At 44.3% G+C, this 20,327-nt stretch overlaps 1 protein-coding gene across 1 annotated transcript in view; it reads right to left on the bottom strand.

The window, feature by feature from the left end:
- Positions 1–11,375: 11,375 nt before the first annotated feature.
- Positions 11,376–20,327, bottom strand: part of ADGRE3 (adhesion G protein-coupled receptor E3) — a 65,468-nt gene continuing 56,516 nt past the window's right edge. The window contains exons 13-17 of the mRNA XM_021713096.1: positions 19,468–19,703; positions 17,743–17,809; positions 17,115–17,206; positions 14,081–14,249; positions 11,376–11,474 (exon numbers count right to left, since the gene is read on the bottom strand). Coding sequence (XP_021568771.1) covers positions 11,376–11,474; positions 14,081–14,249; positions 17,115–17,206; positions 17,743–17,809; positions 19,468–19,703 — 663 coding nt within the window. The remainder of the gene's footprint in view (positions 11,475–14,080; positions 14,250–17,114; positions 17,207–17,742; positions 17,810–19,467; positions 19,704–20,327) is intronic.

Genomic DNA, 20,327 nt, shown 5'->3' with positions numbered 1-20,327 from the left:
ACAACAACAAAACATTATTCAGACATGGTGGCATGTGCCTGTAGTCCCAGTTACTTGGGAGGCTGAGTTGGGAGAATTGCTTGAGTTCAGGAGGTTGAGGCTGTGGTGAGCCATGATTGTGCCATTGCACTCCACAAAACAAACAAAACAAAACCACCCCCAAACAAAAAGCCACTTTGTTGTGTGGTCCTTGCTAATGGTGGACTAGTTTGTTAAGGGCTGCCACAAAAAAGTACCACAGACTGAGTGGCTTCAACAACAGGAAATTAATTTTCTCATTGTTCTGGAAGCTGGGAATCCAAGATCAAGGTGGTGGCAGCAAGGTTGGTTTGACCTGAGGCTGCTCTCCTGGGCTTGTAGAAAATTTTCTCCTCCCTGTGTGTGTCTGTGTCCTAATTTCCTCTTATTTTTTTCTTTTTGAGTTGGATCTCATCTGCTGCCCAGGCTGAAGTGCAGTGGCATGATCACAGCCTCACCGCAGCCTCAACCTCCTGGGCTCAGGTGCTCCTTCCACCTCAGCTTCCCAAGTAGCTGTGACTACAGGTGTATGCCACCATGCCCAGCTAATTTTTTGATTTTTTGTAGAGACAGGGTCTCGGTATGTTGCCTAGGCTTGTCTTGAGCTCCTGGGTTCCAGCTTGTCTTGACCTCCTGGGTTCCAGCAATCCCCCAACCTTGGCCTCCGAGAGTGCTGGGAGATGTGAGCCACTGCACCTGGCCTAATTTCTTCTTATAAGGACACCAGTCATATTGGATTAAGGCTCAGTCGAATGGCCTTATTTTACAATGACCTCTTTAAAGATCCTAGTATCTCCAAATAGTCACATTCCGGAATACTGGCAGTTAGGATTTCAACATATGTATTTTGGTAGTGGTGGGGGGGGTGATACAATTCAGCTCATAACACTCACAAAATGCCAGAAGTGTTCCTCCTCATCCCCTGGTCATCATGACGACTAAAAAATACCACTCAGAGGGCTGGTACCACTGCCCACTTAGCATGACTCAACATGGTAATCACTTCAAGCAATCCCTGCTGTCACCCAGGCTGGAGTGCTGTGGCCCAATCATGGCTCATTGTAACCTCAACCTCCTAGGCTCAGGTGATCCTTAGACTAGTCTTGAAATCCTGGCCTCAAGCAATCCTCCCACATCCGCCTCCCAAGGTGCTGGGATTATAGGCATGAGTCACTGTGCCTGGCCAATTTTTAAAATGTTTTTTAGACTCAAGGGGTACATGGACAGTTTTGTTACATGAGTATATTGTATGATGGGGAGGCTTGGGCTTCTATGGAGCCTGTCACCCAGGTGGCAGACATGGTACCTAGTGGCTTTTCACCCCTCTTTAGAGTGCCCAGGTATCTGTTCCTATGCTTGTGCCTGTGTGCGTTCAGTGTTTAGCTCCCATGTGTGATGAAGAACGTGTGGTATTAAGTTTTCTGTTTCTGTGATGATTCACTTAGGATGATGGTCTCTCGCTGCATCCATGTTGCTGTAAAGGACACGCCTGTGCTCCTTTTTTAGTGACTGCGTGGTATTCCATGCCAGCCCTGTTTCATAGCCTGAAAAACTGAGGCGCAGAAGGGTCTCATGGCTTGTCTGTTGCTGTTCAGTGGACAAATGGCATCGCTGAGATTTGTAGTCTGCCTCCAATGGTTGGTTTCTTTCTTTCTTTTCTTTTTTTTTGAGTCAGAGTCTCACTCTGTTGCCCAGGCTAGAGTGCAGTGTGGCACGCTCACGGCCACGGCGGCCTTGTCCTGCTGGGCTCAGGTGATCCTTCAGCTTCAGCCTTCCAAGTAGCTGGAATTACAGGCGTGTGCCACCACGCCTGGCTAATTTTTTGATTTATCGTAGAGACGAGGTATCAGCATGTTGCCCAGGCTGGCCTCGACTGCCTGGGCTCAGGCAATCCTCTCGCCTCTGCCTCCCAAAGTGCTGGGATTATAGGTACTGCACCTGGCCTGGTTGGTCTCTTTCTATACCACCTGCTGTCTTCTGAGGGATTACCTGAATTCTCCCTGGGCACTCTGACTGTGTAGTGTGGTGTGGTTGGAATGGACATCTTGGGCTTGAGAGAGGAGGCCAGGGTCTAAGTTCTGGGTCTGGCACTAATAATCTTTGTGGCTTTCTTGGGACTGCTAGGATAATGCAGATGAGTGATGCTGAGGGCCAGAAGGCTCACTGCCAAGGTTGAAAGAATTCTGCATCTAAAAGATTCTGGATCTAACAGTAGGATTTACGGATGGATCAGATATGGAGCATGAGGGAAGAGAGAAGGAAAGAATAATTCCAAGGTTTTCAGCCTAAGCCACAGGAAAGATGGAGTCATCATGAATAGAAGTGGGGAAGAGATCTGCCTATATCCTTTTAAATTAAAAAAATTTTTTTTGTTGAGACGGTGATCTCACTATGTTGCCCAGACTGGTCTTGAACTCCTGGTCTCAAGTAATCCTCCTGCCTTGGCCTCCAAAGTGCTGGGTGTGAGCCATTGCACCCTTCCACTCTGCCTATATATATATTTTTTTGATTCAGAGTCTCACTCTGTTGCCGAGGCTGGAGTGCAGTGGTATGATCATGGCTCACTGCAGACTTGACCTCCTGGGCTCAGGTGAATTCTCTGCCTCAGTCTCTGGAGTAGCTGGGATTAAAGGTGTGTACCACCACACCTGGCTAACTTTTTAATTTTTTGTAGAGATGGGGTCTTGCGATGTTGCCCAGGCAGGTTCCAAACTCCTGGCCTCAAGCAATCTTCCCACCTGGGCCTTCCAAAGTGCTGAGATACAGGTGTGAGCCACCACACCCGGCCTGCCTATATTCTTGATTCTCAGCATTCCAGTGACTTCTGATAGCCAGCAGCTGCCACCAGGGTCCGGTTGATCTGCCACCAGACGTGGCAGGGAAAAAATTTCCTGGGATAACCCTCAACCAAAGCCTGGGCTTGGTGTATACACACCTCAGTTCTCTCACACCTCAGGGTAGATAACTCTGAGATGCTGGCTCCACGTTATCTCTCAGAGGTGGCCCAGGTTGGAGTATAGTGGTGTGGAGGTAGCTCACTGGGCTCAAGCAATCCTTCTGCCTCAGCCTCCTGAATTACTGGGACTACAGGCATGAGCCACTGTGCCCAGCTGTTTTTTGCTATTCTTATTTGAAGTCATTATCTATTTCAGTAGCTCTATTTTGCTGGGTGTCAATTATGTTGGGCCGTTATCTTTTCAGTTGCTATGGATTCTCACATGTTTTCCTGCTTTTTTGGGGCTTGGATCTGAGGGATTAGAACATGGTTAGCTTCCCACATGATGGAAGGAGATGGGTTCTGTATCCCAGTGGGCCCAGGTGTGTACCAGGCAGGTGTGCAGAGATGTCCTTCTGTTTTCTCATTGCCTTGCCTCCTTGTATACTTGGAAGCGGGGCTCCTCTTGGGGTTCTTGGGATCCAGAGGGAACACACACACACACACACACACACACACACACACACACACACACACGCAGGTGTATGTGATATCCACTTTACTCTAGGAAATTCATGGCCCCCTATGGGCCAGACTTCCTAGGATGGATTATGTCTGGTTCTTACCTAGAGTGTTCTATAGTTTATTTCAAGATTCTCTGCCTGGTGCATGGGGGGGGTGTGGGGATTTCAACCCCAGATTTTCCTACAAGGACTCCTGCAGAGACACCAACCACACACCCACTCAGCTGCCACGAGTCCCAGCACACTTTTGTTTCAAAGAGGTGGGTATAGTAAGATAGAGAGTAGGGGGGAGTCAGGACATGTTCAGGTGACTATTTTCTTTTTTTTCTCTTTTTTTGAGTCAGAGTCTCACTCCATAGCCCAGGCTGGAGTGCAGTGGCACGCATGTGGCCACCCCAACGTCAACCGCTGGACTCAGGTGGTCCTTCCGCCTCAGTCTTCCAAGTAGCTGGAACTACAGGCGTGCGCTACCGCGCCTGGCTAGTTTTTGATTTATTGTAGAGATGAGGTCTCACCAAGTTGCCTGGGCTGGTCTCGAACCTGCGGACTCAGGCAATCCATTCACCTTGGCCTCCCAAAGTGCTGGGATTATAGGCTGAGCTGCCGAGCCTGGCCAGGTGATTCCTTTCTTTCTTTCTTTCTTTCTTTCTTTCTTTCTTTCTTTCTTTCTTTCTTTCTTTCTTTCTTTCTTTCTTTCTTTCTTTCTTTCTTTCTTTCTTCCTTCCTTTCCTTCCTTCCTTCCTTCCTTCCTTCCTTCTTTCTTTCTCTCTCTCTCTCTCTTTCTCTCTCTCTCTCTTTCTTTCGTCTCACTCAGTCACCCAGACTGGAGTACAATGGCACGATCATGGCTCACTGCAGTCTCAACCTCCTGGGTTCAGATGATCCTTCTGCCTCAGCCTCCCAAGCAGCTGGGACTACAGGTGTGCACCACCATGCCTGGCTAATTTTTTAAAAACATTTTTTGTAGAGATGGAGGTCTCACTGTGTTGCTCAAGCTGGTCTTGAATTCCTAGCCTCAAGTGATCCTCCTGCCTCAGCCTTCCAAAGTGTTGGGATTACAGGTGTGAGCCACTATGTCCAGCCCTGACAATTTTCTTAAATCTCTTATTTCTTTTTCTTTAGCCCAGAGGTCAGCAGGACTGGGGTCAGCCTGGGGTAGGGGAGATGTAATCTGTCTGCATTCAGCTTTTCTATGGCCAGTGAGCTGAAATGGTTTATACATTTTTATATACTCATATATCCCTTTATACATATATCGTGTGTGTGTGTGTGTGTGTGTGTGTGTGTGTGTGTGTGTGTGTGTCCAGAAAGTCTAAAATATGTATCTGGCCCTTTACAGAAAATGTTTGCTAATCATTCTTGAGTACATTTTTTTTTTTTTTGATTTGGAGTCTCCATCTGTTGCCTAGGCTAGAGTGCAGTGGCATGCTCACAGCCACCATAGGCATGACCTGCTGTGCTCAGGTTTTCCTCCTACCTGTCTTCCAAGTAGCTGGAACTGCAGGCATGCGCCATCATGCCCGGCTAATTTTTTGATTTATTGTAGAGATGAGATCTTGCCATGTTGCCCTGGCTGGTCTCGAATCCATAGGCTTAGCAATGCTCTCGCCTCTGCCTCCCAAAGTGCTGGGATTACAGGCATGAGCCACCATGCCTGGCCTCTTGAGTACATTTAAATGCTCCTGGGGAAGAATCAGAAGGGAGGGTGTGGGGTAAATGCAGGACATATGCCCCACTACCCCTCCCCTGCTGATGACTGTTTCCTGACTGGGAGGGTATTCCCTGGTCAAGGCCATCTGCACCCGGCCAAGATACCCTTGAAGATGTGCACACCTGCGTACTCAAGGCAGTTACTAAGAGAGTCTACTTTCTTGGCCCTGCTTCTTTGCAAGTAATGCAGTTATTTGTGTCTTGCTCCTTCTCCCACGCTGGAGGTATATAATCATCTCTCCCCACATCTACTGGGGGTACAGAGAACTTTGTACTGCCCAGCCACCATCACTCCCTGCTAAATGCTAATAAAACCATGTCTTTGCCAACCCGTCCCCTGGGTGATTTTTTCAAAATAGGTAAGCATTACATGAGTCCCCTGCCTGCGTTGGGGCTCCCGCACTACAGAGGGTGTGGGGGTGAAAGATGCAGGAGAGAGAGGATATCATTAGTGGAGAAATGTCCCTAAAGCGGCAGGAGGACACAGGATCCAGCACAGAGGAAGGGATTAGTTTCAAACAAGAGGGGCCCGTCTAGGCGTGGCAGCGCATGCCTGTAGTTCTGGCTACTTGGAAGGCTGAGGCGGAAGGATCGCTGGAGCCCAGCAGGAGCGGCCACTGCACTCCAGTCGGGGCGACCGATTGAGACTCCAACTCAAAAAAAAAAAAAAAAAAAGAGGGGCCCGTCTGTCCTTGTAGCAGAATGGAGGGGGTCAATGGGAGCCAATGAGGGAAGGAAACGGATGTATGTGAATGTGGACATGTTTGTAAGGATTGTCAGGAAATCACGGGCGTTTCATCATCTGGTGTTTATGATCTCTGTGAAGTGGGAAATAAGACCTTCTGCATTATGTAAAGGAAAATGTGATGTGGATTGAGGAAGGAGGCTAAAAAAAGAACTCTCCATGTGGAAAAGTCGACTAGGGACAAGAAGAATGAGTTCCAGTAGTGTAGAGAGTCTTCTTTAACCCAGAAAGTGGCTGGGTGTAGTGACTCATGCCTGCAATCCCAATACTTTGGGAAGTTGAGGTCACTTGAACCCAGGAGTTTGAAACCAGCCTAGGCAACACGGCAAGCTATTTCCCCCACCAAACAAACACAAAAACAAAAAACTAACTGGGTATGGTGGCATGTGCCTGTAGTCCTCGTTACTCAGGAGGCTGAGGCTGGAAGATCACTTGAGCCCAAGAGTTCAAGTCTGCAGGGAGTCATGATTGTGCCACTGCATTCCAGCTTGGGCAAGAGAGTGAGACTGACTCAAACAAGCAAAATAACCTAGAAAGCACACGTGTTTAACGGATCCTTGATGAGTGATTCTGGGATCTCACCTCCTTAATGGAGGAGTGAAGAGACACAGGGGTTCATAAGGAAGGATACTTTGGGCTGCAAGTAACAGATTACCTGACCCAAAGTGGTTTAACAATAGGGGTTTGTCTTACATAGGAAAAAGTCCAGGGATTGGTTTGTCAACTTAAAAACACCAGAAAAGTTCAGATTATTCCCATCTTTCTACTCTTCCTTTCTTAGCATTTCCCTGATGTCTTTTTTCCAAGCATTCTATTAATCTAAGAAAACAGCCCAAACCAGGAAGTCATGGGCAGGCTTTTCTTAAGAAGGACAGCATTATGGACTTCACAGTCACTTGGATGGATTTAAAGTCTATCATACTCAGTGATCTATCACAGAAACAAAGAACTGAGTACCACATGTTCGCACTCAAAAGTGGACCCTGAACATCTATCATAATACTATAAGAAAGGGATTAGCAGTTGTGGGACACTGACAAATGAGGGAGGGAGGGGGTGCACACATATAATATCCTAATCCAGGCAACAGGAGGTCCGATGGGAGGCCCAAACTTCACTTGTGTGTAGACCACTTATGTACCCAATCCTGACTTGTACCTCATATCTTTAAAATAGAAAATAATTTTTTTTGAAAAAGGAGAAAAAAGATCTCCAAGTAGGTTTTTCTTATATCTCATTGGTTAGAACTGGTCCAAATGCCCACTGTAAACCGACTTTTAGAAAATGGGCATGAGAACCCCATGGTTAGCTTAGACCATGGTTTCTCAACTTCAGCATTGCTGACATTTGGAGATTGATAATTATTTGTTGGAGGGAGATGTCCTGTGTATTATAGAATATTTAGCAGTATCCCTGTCTTTACCCATGAGATGCAATGAGATACCTCATTGCCCTAGTCATGACAACCAAAAATGTCTCCAGACATTGCCAAATGTCTCTGGGGCGGGGGAGGGTGAGAACTGCTGACTTAAACTAATCCCAGCTGACCTTCTGGGCTCAGGCACATTGCTGCCTGAAATCTGAAAGCAATCAAGGTTCTGTTAATCAGGAAAATGTGGTGGTGGTGATGGCTGCTGAGTAGACAATCCACAGTGCCTGTCATTGCTGAATTGGTTCTGGATTGAGGCTTTCCCAAGTAGATATGGGATCAGAATAAGGAAGCAAAGGTGTTTAGAGTACAGGAGAGACTAATTAACTATGATTAATCATGAGATTTAGCCTGGATAAGCAAGAAGATAGGGCCAGGAGGAAGCTGATGGTTGGGGAAAAGCTGATTGTTTGAGGGAGTGGATGAGTTTAAAGAGCAAGTTTAGGATGAGTGAGACTAAGAACTTCAGGAAAGGCCTGGAAAGGGGCCTCATTTACAAAAATTCGAGGAAGTATTTGCAATGGTCGTGGTTTGGGTACCCAGATACAAGCATTGGCTGAACACATCACAGTGAAGAGAATAAAATTCAGCACATATTTATTGAGGGCCTATTTTTCAAACAAGCATTTCAGGAAGTAAAGGTTAAATATTTCCTCTCCAAGGGCAGTGTGTTTAATGCGTCTTCTTGTCCTTAGCTTCATTCTTCATGATGACAACAAGATCCATGGGTATAATTTTTCCATATGGAGTTGAATGTTCTAGTTTTAATATTTTCTCTTCACTTGTCCTGGAAAAAACATCCCCTCATAAAATATATTTAGACTAAAGGTGGATGGAAGGATAAAACAAAATAAACAAATAAACATTAACAACATGGAGAAAGAGCAGGAGTGAGTTAAAGTCAGCTCCAGTCAGCAGGTAAGGATGGCATGATCTCCTAGCATTTTAGAATTCCAGGGCAAGTGTGGTCTTCTTTGGCTTACAGTGGGAGGGTTACTCAAAAATCTAGGATCAATAAATCTTTTTTTCTGATAAATTTTCAGACATAGTGCCACTCCAGAATTTTAGCCCCCAGACATTGGTTTTTGTCTACAGAGAAAGGCTAGACTTGTTGTGTTGGTCTTGCTCCTTGTTTGCATTTTTATTGTCTAGCATAGTGTATGACACCTTGCATTACTCAACAAATATTCTCACAAGTAACCCCAATATTCTCACATGTTACAGTTTGGTTCAACAACCTCAAGCTCCACAGAGGAACCTACATATCCTGTAGCAGCCCATGAGGATAGGGGTTCTTGGCCTAGTTATAAGAGTCCTTGCATGCAAGAAGTTCAAAGTTATATCTTCTCTCCTAGTATTTATGGTTCATTCATAGAACTCCCTGTCTAGATGTGGTTTACCAGTCAAGCAGTACTTTTCCCATAAACAATGTTGCCTGGTTATACAACTGATCTTCTAACCTTATCAAATTTCTAGGAAACAGAGCTAGAAGGTAAATCCAAGTTCAAATTTGTCCTTAGAGAAAGAATTTTAGTTTTAGTAACTTTTCTTTCTGTTTTTACAGACAGGGTCTTGCTCTGTTACCCAGGCTTGAGTGCAGTGGGGTGATCATAGCTCACTGCAGCCTTAAATTCCTGGACTCAGTCTTCAATTCCTAACAAATCTCAGCCTCGTGAGTAGCTGGGACTACAGGTACATGTCACCACCCCCAGCTAATTTATTTTATTTTTGTAGAGACAGGGTCTTGCTATGTTGCCAGGCTTGTCTCAAATTCCGCCTCAAGCAATCCTCTCGCCTCAGTCTCCTCAAGTGCTGGGATTATAGGCATGAGATACCACAACCGACTTCATTAACTTTTTACTTAAACCCTGTGCCTGGAAGAATAAAAAAAATTAGGAGATTCTTTGAATTAAAGCTAACGTATTTTTTAAAGACACATTTGTAGTTATTATTTTATATTTTCTCTATTCAAAGATACACTCATTCAGTTCCCACAATCTCAAGTGATAATAATAAAATAAATTTTCCTTATTTCATTGTAGGGGACAGGTAATTAGAGTGCTAGCAGTTTTAGGAACTATTCTGAATTATCTGGGACATTTATTTTATTCGAGCTATGGGATACATGTGGGGATTTACGATGTAAGTAAAATGGATACAAGTGAGGCTTAGGTTGCTAGTGAGCTCTCTGGTAGTGGACCTGGTACCCACTGTGTGGTGTGTGCCCTAAATTCTTCCCTCCCTCCCTCCTTTAGCAGTATCCAGCATCTGTTGATCCCACCTTTGTGCACATGTGACCAATGATCGGGGCCACTTATTCGTGAGAACATGCGGTATTTCGCTTTTTGTTTCTGTGATAGTTCACTTAGAATGATGGTCTCCAGCTGCATCCATATTGCTGCAAAGGACATGATTTTGTTTTTCCTTATGATTGTATAATACATCATTGTGTATATGTACCACATTTTCTTTATTCTTCCACTTTTAATGGGCATCTGGGTTGGTTCCCTCTTTTTGCTGTTGCGAATAGCGCTGCAGTAAACATACGTGGGCAGATGTCTTTTTGGTAGAGCGATTTATGTTCCTTTGGATGTACTATCTTGGAAATGTACCTATAACAATCTACTCTTGTTGAGAATGATTAAACCTAATGCTAATCTTTTATTGTTGTTGTTGATCACCTGGCATTCCCTAAATCTTTCCTGGTTCCTTTTCCCTTTGGTATTTTTTAAAGATTAAAAATTAATTCACTCCTTCCCTCCAACAAGGAATAGATGTTTCTTTGGTGACCTTGATATTTCTTTTGCTGAGGAGAATCACATGTTATCTCAAGAAATGTTAAAGACAGTTTATCCAAAAAAAAATATCTAAGTTTGGTTTAACTTAAAAACACATATCCTAAGGTTTTTGGTAAGCAGATGTGGTGGGTGTACACATGGGAAGCATAAAATCAAATGAGATAGGAAGAATTTTTTATGGATTTAGAGCTTAGGAGTCCAGAGACTTGTTTTTTTTGTAGAGATGAGGACGAAGTCTTGCTATGTTGCCCAGGCTGGTCTTGAACTCTTGGCCTCAAACAATCCTCCCACCTTGGCCTCTCAATGTGCTGGGATTACAGACATGAGCTGTCACACCCAGTCTTCTTTTTAGAAGTGTATACTATCATTTCTCCGAAAAGGCAAATAGGAAAAAATACGGAGGAAAATCTCAGTTAGTGCTGGAAACTCAGTCCTTGGGGCACTGAGCCTGAGTTAGCTCAGAAGACGAACAGAAGAATGCTAGCAACCAAGCTCTAGAGGTATCCTCTTCCTAACAGAACCATTTCCTCCTCCAGGAGGGTCACAGGACTCCCTGTCTTCCTCCTCTATAATTATGCAGAACAATGGAGGTGAAGTCCTTCTCCTGGAGCCCTTCCATGTGTCTACCAACTCCTCTGGGCTCATGTTCACCGCTCTACAGGAGAGTGACAGGGGCTGGGGAATGATCACTCTGCTATGTCTTTGCTTGTAAATTTTCCCCAGTAGGATTCACAGTTGGATTGTAGCGGTGCTGGTAGTGTGTTTTACCCACACTTCTTTGCATGACGAGAAGATATACCAAACCAGGTTAAGCGCTGTTAGCAAGCAGGGAAGAGCCGCTGAGGAACAATATAATGAGAATGAGGAACTCAAACCAGGCTATCAGGAAAAGGACTCTTCTTCACACACTCCAGGAAATGAGTTTGTACTAAGACTAATTCCCCGGTCCTGCCCTAGGTTGCCCAGGCTGGTGTTGAACACCTGGGCTCCAGCAATCCTCCCACCTCAGTCTTCCAAGTAGCTGGGACTACAGGTGTGAGCCACCATGTCCAGTTTCTCTTTTATTATTATTATTTAACATTGTAGAAATTGAATAAGATGAGTGTATCTTTGAAAAGGGAAAATGTACATTAAAAACTATGAGAGGAAGTTTGGGGTGTCAATAGGCGGTGTGTAAAACATTAGAATAAGTCACACATTTTCTTACCTCACTGGGTTATGAGTCAGGACCAAACTTGCTGGAAAGCGTATATATCCCAGACACAGATTTTGATCTCATGATCCCCCTAATCCAATTTTGGTATTGTTTTCGGACCTAGAATATCAAAGAAAATATCAGGATGAATTTGGTTAACACCGGAGAAGAGGAAAAAGTCATTGAGTCATGAAGAAGACAAGGATGTACTGTTAAATGTCCTTTTCTATAGAATGTGAATCGCATACAATGGAATATTATTTGGCCTTAAAAAGGGAAGAAGTTCTTTTTTCTTATTTTTGAATCAGAATCTCACTGTTGCCCAGGAGTGCAGTGGCATGCTCACGGCCACTGCAGCCTCGACCTGCTGGGCTTAGGCAATTCTTCCTTCTCAGCCTTCCAGGCAACTGGAACTACAGGCATGCACCACCACACCTGGCTAATTTTTCTTGATTTATTGTAGTAACGAGGTCTCACCAAGTTGCCCAGGCTAGTGTCAAATCCCTGGACTCAGGCAATCCTCTTACCTCAACCTCCCAAAGCGCTGGGATTACAGGTGTGAGCCACCATGCCTGGCCAGGGAAGATGTTCTAACACATGCTACACCATGGATGAGCCTTGAAAACTTTATGTTCAGTGAAATATGCCAGTCATACAAAGACAAACATTGTATGATTCTATTTATAAGAAGTCCCTGGAACAGTCAAACTCATAGAGAGAGAAAGTAGAATGGTGGGTGCCAGGGGCTGAGGGAGGGGGAATGGAAGTTAGTAATTACTTGGGACAGAGTTGCAGTTTGCACTTACACATTTTTTTGAGAATGTACTTAATGCCACTGAACTTTACACTTAAAAGTGATGAAGATGGTAAATTTTATGTTATGTATATTTTATCATAACAAAAGTTTTCATATCAGAGAACATCCTTGTTGTAGAAAATTTATAAAATATGCATATGCAAAAGGTAGAAAATAAAAGTTACACATAATTCCTCAGTCTAGTGAAAAATCACTGATAATATTTTGGTGGTAACCTTCCATGTGTCTTGCTTTGAGTTACACTAGAAGCCAACCCTGAGACAAGGGTTCAAGTGTGAGGAGTTTATTTGAGGGATAATTCCCAAGCAACACCAGTAGGGCAATGAAAAGTTAGACAAGGAAGAGAAAGCAGCCAGTAAAGAATGCATAATCAAGGAATCTTCCAGGTTGGGCATGGTGGCTCACACATCTAATTTCAGCACTTTGGGAGGCCGAGATGGGAGGACTGCTTGAACCCAGGAGTTTGAGACCAGCCTGGGCAACATAGCGACACCTCGTCTCCACACAAGATAAAAAAAATTAGGTGGGCATGGTGGCATGCACCTGTAGTCCCAGCTACTTGGGAGGTTGAGGTGGAAGGATCACCTGAGCACAGAAGTTCAAGGCTGTGGTAAGCCATGATCATGCCACTGCATGCCAGCCTGGGTGACAGAGTGAGACTCTGACTCAAAAAAAAAGTTTTGCCTGTGAAAACCTGGACTCAGTGCCATTGGGAAGCTCTAGAGGACAGCATAGGACACACCTCAGAGTCACCCCACCTGAGGGATGAGAGACCTGGCGTATTTATCCACCAGGTCCTGTCAGTCATTGATTGATGGCTGCTCTCAAGGACCCTTCTTCTCTGTTATCACCAGCTTGCCCTGTGTACAGGCCAGACATGTCCTGGGCAGGAAGAGGACCCAGGCACAGTGTTTGCAACCACCAACACAAGGCATATAGAGACAAATGCCCAAGGGCCATGGAACATCTGCTACACCGTTTCCCACCCTTTGCACTATTGACAACTTGGGTTGGCTCATGCTTTGCGGTGGGGCCTGTGCTGGGTGCTGCAGGATGTTGAGAAGCACACCCGGCCTCTACCCACCAGATGCCAGTAGCACCCTTCACCCCAGCTATGACAATCAAACAAATCCCCAGACATTGCGATGTATCCCCTTGGGGGGGGAGCACCATTGCTTCTGGTTGAGAAGAATTCTGAGGTGTCATAAACACCCAAACCACCACCATGCACCACCATGCCTGGCTATTTTAAAAAAATTTATTGTAGAGATGAGGTCTTGCCAATTTGCCCAGGCTGGTCTAGAACCTGTGGACTCAGGTAATCCTCTCACCTCAGTCTCCCAAAGTGCTGGGATTATAGGCGTGAGCCACTGTGCCCGGTCAAAACATGCTTTTTAAATATAGCAATTATTTAACTTTTTGAAAGCTGTTAATAAATGATGTATCTTACAATCAATTGCAATTTTTTTTTGATTCAGAGTCTCACTCTGTTGCCCAGGATGGAGTGCAGTGGCATAATCGAGGCTCACTGCAGCCTTCCAACTGCTGGACTCAAGCAATCCTCTCTTCTAAGCCTTCTGAATAGCTGGGACCACTAGTACATGCCACCATGCCCAGCTGATGTTTTGATATTTTGTAGCGACAAGGTCTCGCTATGTTGCCCAGGCTGGTCTTGAACTTCTGGGCTCAAGAGATGCTCCTGCCTTGGCCTCCCAAAGAGCTGGGATGACAGTGTGAGTCACATACCTGGCCCAATTTCATCTTAAAGTAGAGAAACTATCAGGAGTGTTTTGCACTGATTATAAGCTCATGCGGACATACAGAAAACATGGACTTAAGTGCTCATTAAACTACATGCCTCCAATTTTTTCTTAAGTTAAGAACAACAAAGAAAGAGGTCAGTGTTTACCTGCTGGCTGAGGAGGCAGTAGACCAGGAAGATGAAGAAGCCCTGCAGGGAGTTGATGATGGTGAAGAGGTAGGCCATGACCTGGGCAGCCGGGCCCACCTGCAGGAGGCCCAGACACCACGTGCAGCCCAGGATGAAGAGCTGAGCTATCGCTTTCAGGGTCAGCATCCTGAGAGGAGTCAGAGATGATGGTGTCAAAAAACTCATAATGAACCTGGATACCCAAAAGCGTAGCTGTTGACATTGAGGACTCTGGAGCTAGGCTCCCCGGATTTAAATCCAAGACAGCTCAAACTCTGTGACCTTGGGCAAACTAGTTGCTGTACTTTCTTGGGACGCAGTTCCCTCCTCTTTATATAATAGTCCCATTGAATGAGGTTGCTCTATAGATTAAGGGAGACTTTAAGATAGGAGGTTATTTAGGACGCGATAGAGAACAGAATTAGTAGCATGCATACGTAAAGCACTCTTCAACTGGGTGCTCTTTGTCTCTTCTGTTATTTGTAGAGAGAGGGTCATATAATTTCTTACACAAACAAGAAGGCTTTTGAGATCAAAGGAAGTGCAATGTTCCCAACACAGAGAAGTGATACATGTGTGAGGTGATTGATATCCTAAATATCCTGATTTGATCATTATACATTGTATGCATGTATCAAAATATCACACGCACCCCATAGATATATACAAATATTATATATCAATATAAAGCAAAAATAAAGGAGATACTATTAATAATTACAGTGAGTCAATAGGCATAAATGGAGACTATCCCAGGCAAGCTGAGATATAAAGGCCATCTTATTCACAGTATCCTATACACATCCATATATATATAATATATAATTTGATATATATCCATATTACATATTAGGGATATATATATATATAATGCAATTAGGGATGCATATATCCCTAATTATATTAATTTTATCAATTATTAATATACAATTAGCATTCTATTAATTATATTAATCATATACAATTACTATTATGCTATTTACATTGATTATCCATATACAATTAAAATTATATTACTTATATTAATTTATAAGTTAGTAATTAAATAGAAATTAATGGTTAATAATGCTAAATAATTCCCCTCAAACGGACTTTCACTCACCCACCTGCACACACACTGACACACACACAAAATAATACAAAATAATTAATATTTATATATGTTAAATATATTAATGTATATAATTAATAAGGATAATATTACATATATGAGAAAAGCAGAGGAATGATTTTTATAGTGTGATCCTATTGGGTTTGTGTCTGTTCTATAGAAAGTGCTCAGGAAGAGGTTTGGGAAAATACACATATCCTATCACACACATCACACAGTTTGTTAACTCTGCTTTCCAGGTGAGTGGAAGTAGCAGGAGAAAGGAGAGTTGGTCACTTTCACTTTTTCCTTTATTTATTTCAAAAATTTTTGAAAAAAATGAACAAATTTATCATATTTTTATGATAAAAATGAGAACAATAAATTACCTGCTCAAATTAAAATGGATGGTACAACATAAAAAATTATAACTCAAAATATTTTACTCTCATCCGGGCTGGTGGTGCAATCATGGCTCACCACAGCTTTCAACTCCTGGGCTCAGGTGATCCCTTCACCTTAGCCTCTCAGCTGGGACTACAGGTGTGTGCCACCATACCTGGTCAATTTCTTGATTTTTTTTTTTTTTTTTTGTAGAGATGGGGGTCTTGCTATGTTGCCTGGGCTGATTTTGAATGGCCATCTTGGACTCCCAAAGTGCTGGGATTATGGGCATGAGCCACCAGGCCCAGTTTATTTTATTTTGTTTTTTTTTTTTGAGTCAGGGTCTTACTCTGTCACCTAGGCTGGAGTACAGTGGCAAAAGCATGGCTCACCGTAGCCTCGCTTTCCTGGGCTCAGGTGATCCTTCTGCTTCAGTCCCCTAAGTAGCTGGGACTACAGGTGTGTGTCAACATGCCTGGCTAAGTTATTTTTTGCAGAGATGAGGCCTTGCTATGTTGCCCAGGTTAATACGAAACTCCTGGGCTCATCTCCCAAAGTGCTAGTGTGAACCACTGTACCAGGCCTACAAAATACATTTTAATTTAGATCTATCTTGACCCCATTACACACAACTGGGCACATGCAATTAAACTGGCATATGGACAGGGAGTTTAATTTGTAATTTAAGCATGTTATTCAATATAGATAAATTGGTCTCTATTGATTGGAGTGGGCACAGTTTTTTTGGACATTAGAAACTTCAGTCTTCTAGGGCTTCTATAGAATTTAAGCTTTTTAGTAACTTTGGATAGCAAATTTGAAACGGTTGTTTTTGATTAAAAACAGACTCCTTTATGCATCTTGTGTTATACTGCAGAAACCGTTTTCCCCTTTCTCCTCTTTTTCCATTTAGTCTTAGATCTCTTTCCCCTTTGAGTTTTATCGGGGAACATGGCCACTCGGTCAGAGACATTTCCCAGCCTTTCTTGCAACTGGATGTCATCATGTGACCAAGGTCAGCCAGTGGGATATGAGCAAATGTTGAATGTACAACTTCTATGCCAGCTCCTTCCCATGGATGGGATACTGATCAGGGCAACTCCCTAAGTGATGGCAGAGCAACAAAATAGAAAGAACCTGAGTCCCTGGATTACTCTTTGGAGCAGAGTTTTCTCACTAGCCCTGGACTGCTCACCTCTGGATTATGACACGAGAGTGAAATAAACTTCTATTTCCCTTTTTCCTTCCTTCCTTCCTTCCCTCCTTCCCTCCTTTCTTCCTTCCTTCCTTCCTTCCTTCCTTCCTTCTTTCCTTCCCTTCTTTCTTCCCTTCTTCCTTCCTTTCCTTTTAAAATAAAATCTTTTTATCTCAGCAGCTTAGCCTGTACTCTAGCTAATACAGGTTCTCATTAATTGTGACAGTGGAAGATTATGATGGCCTCGCTCTTCTGTGGAGCATGATTGTGGAGTGTATGTAGGAGGGACAAGTAGGTATGGGTAGGGAAAAAGGGAGTGGGAGGTACCATTTGTCACATCCTACCTTGTGTGCTGGATGGTTGACACTTCACTATTGAGGGAGTAAAGCTTTCTTTTCAAAATCCAAAGGGCCAAGAGAAAAAATACTAAATTCATCTGCAGGCAAGACACAGACAATGAAGAATGCAAGTTAAAATAATGCATGGTGTCCACTTTAAGTTGCACACATGCCCTGCCTTCCTGTACATGAGATTGAATTGGTAGCAGGTAGAAAATCAAACCACACAACTGAGAAAATGGATGCCCCTTGTACTATAATGTTTTTTTTTTTGAGTTAGAATCTCATTCTGTTGCCCAGGCTGGAGTACAGTGGTACAATTATAGCTCTTTGCAGTCATGAAGTCCTAGGCTCAAGCAATCCTCCTCCCTCATCCTCCCAAGTAGCTGGGACTATAGGTGCACACCACCGTGCCCAATTAATTGAAACATTTTAATTTTTTTGTAGAGATGGGGTCTTGCTCTGTTGCCCAGGCTGGTCTTGAGTTACCGGGCTCAGGTGATCCTCCCATCTCAGACTCACAAAGCACTGTGATTATAGATGTGAGCCACCACGTCTCGCCCCTTGCACAGTCTTGTACTCAGCACTTCTGATATCTCTTTTTAGATCAGGAACATCAGAGTTACATACTCACACAGCAAATGACACAGACTGGGCCAAGGAAACCCCAGATGAATCCCTGGTCAAGGTCAAGCCAGCATCTGGGGACATTGAGAAAAGAGACACAAAGTGAGATCAGAGAAAGTGACATGAACATGAAATGACATATTTCCATTCAGAGAGCATTTCCAATTCCTCCTGAAAGTCAACTGATGACAACCACGGTTTTGATTGCCATGTTAGCATTTAGTTAAAAATTTTATGAGTACAGTCCTGTTGAATTTTACCACGAGCATTGTGAGATTGGGACAACGGGGACAACTGTTATCTTCATTTCACTAATGAGGGACTGAGACTGGAGAAAACAAGTCCCAAATCATGGGAAGGATGAAGCTGTGATTTGAGAGGCTGAAATAGACATTACTATATCAACTGAGATGGATGCAAAGATTAAGCAGGTCCTGGTTGGCAGGGACAATTCCTTCCCTCTCTCCTTCTCTCTTCCCCTCCCTATCTCCTTTCTCCTCCCCCTTCCTTCCCACCTGTCTTCTCTCCCTCCATCTGTCCCTTTCTCCCTCCTTTCTTTCTTTCTTCTTCTTTTGAGGCATGCTATGCCAAACTTTTAAAATCTTACAGCTACAAGAAAAACTACCCTTTCTAAACTACCTAACCGTAGAAGCTCTTGGACCTCTCCTAAGTTTGATTCATAACCCAGATCACTACAACACTGACTGGACAGAGGACCACCTCGTAGTTGCACACAAACGGTCATTGTTTCCTACAAATTACCTTTTGGCATAGAGAGCCAACTTCTCATTTAATTTTATTTTTAAGTCAGGGGTCTCACTTTTTGGCCGGGCTAGAGGGCAGTGGCGTGATCATGGCTCACCGCAGCCTCAAACCCCTGGACTCAGGCGATTCTCCCACCTCAGCCTTCTGAGTAGCTGGAATGACAGGCATGGACCACAATGTCTGGCTATTTTTTTTTTTTTTTGGAGAGACAAGGTCTCTCTATGTTGCCTAGCTTGGTCTTGAACTTTTGGGCTCAAGTGATCCTCCCGCTTTGGCCTCCCAAAATGCTGGGATTACAGGCATGAGGCACTGCCCCTGGTCCCACCTCATTTTAATGCTAAAACCCTGCCCCCAAGTGAACATGAGCTGTATGTTATGTATATGTTTACCCATGGCTCATGTGCTTGGTTCCCCTCATAAATACGTCTAGCTTTGCCCCCAACCCTGCTGAATATATGTTACTCTATTGTGTGATACGACCCTTGAGGAGTAAAGATCAACCTTCTCTTCCAGTCATCCAAGAGGATATCTTTAGCCCATGCTGGAGACTTCCTCTTCCTGGTCTGCACACTGATATCACCAGCCAAGCTCTCCTTTCTACTATTTAGCTATCCTGGTGGTCTTTTGGCTGACACCCCAAAACTCCCTCCTTCCAGAACCTTTCAAACTCTTACCACCACCTCACAGCCTTTTCCCTTTATAAAGGGAAAGTAGAGGCCGGGTGCAGTAACTCACTCCTGTAATCTCAGCACTTTGGGAGGCCGAGGAGGGAGGATAGCTTGAGCCCAGGAGTTCTACACCAGCCTGGACAACATAGCGAGACCTCTTTTCTCCAAAAAAAAAAAAAAATTTAAAAGAAGGGAGCATAGTGTGCATTGGATATGTATATCCCCATCATCATCGTGAATAGTGTCCCCCAAAAGCCTTCTTAGGAAACTGTCCACGACACAGAGTGAGTCAAGCTTACCGGTCTGGGGTTCCATAAAGGTGAGGCTTGGATGCTGCGGAAATGGCCACAATGACAGCTGGGACTCCATAGCCCACAGGAAACATGAACTTCTTCATGAGTCTGTTCCTGCTTGAGTAGTTGACCATCGTTAGGTTCTGAGCGGCGAGAAACAGATGCAGGCCCTCCAGCAGCATCCAGGTGAAGGAGGCCAGGTAGAGGAAATGCAAGGCGCTGGCGATGGTGGTGCACAGCACCTGGGGGAGGAGAAAAAGATGCCTGAAAGGGCTCTCAAGGTGGAGTTCTAGATCCTAGAACCTCTCCTTGTCGTTGGCACTGGGTTCAGAGCACCCAACACCAGACCAAGGGCATTAAAAAGAAAGGTGGCTGGCTGGGCACCATGGCTCATGCCTGTAATTCTGCACTTTGGGAGGCCGAGGCAGGAGGATTGCTTGAGGCCAGGTTTTCAAGATCAGCCTGGGCAACCTAGTGAGACCTTGCCTCTACAAGAAAATAAAAAAGGTAGTCAGGTGTGGTGATGTGCTTCTGTAGGCCCAGCTACTTGGGAGGCTGAGGCAGAAGGATCACCTGAGCTGAGGAGGTTGAGATTATGGTGAGCCGTGAGGGTGCCACTGCACTCCAGCCTGAGTGACAGAGTGAGACTTCAACTAAAAAAAAAAAAAAAAAAAAAAAAAAAAGAAAGAAAGAAAAAAAGTAAACGTTGTTGTTAGTCACCGGGCACCATGGTACCAAACCCTCCAACCTACCCTGGGATTGAAGAGGGTCAGAATATGACAACTCGCCGGGCTCGGTGGCTCAGCCTGTAATCCCGCACCTTGGGAGGCTGAGGTGAGTGGATTGCCTGAGCCCGCGGGTTCTGC

This window comes from Carlito syrichta, unplaced genomic scaffold (genome assembly GCF_000164805.1).
Source record: "Carlito syrichta isolate Samal-C Ts95f unplaced genomic scaffold, Tarsius_syrichta-2.0.1 Scaffold304165, whole genome shotgun sequence".
Taxonomy (NCBI): domain Eukaryota; kingdom Metazoa; phylum Chordata; class Mammalia; order Primates; family Tarsiidae; genus Carlito; species Carlito syrichta.
Note: the sequence above shows the minus strand (reverse complement) of the source record. Positions and strands in the feature narration are given on the sequence as shown.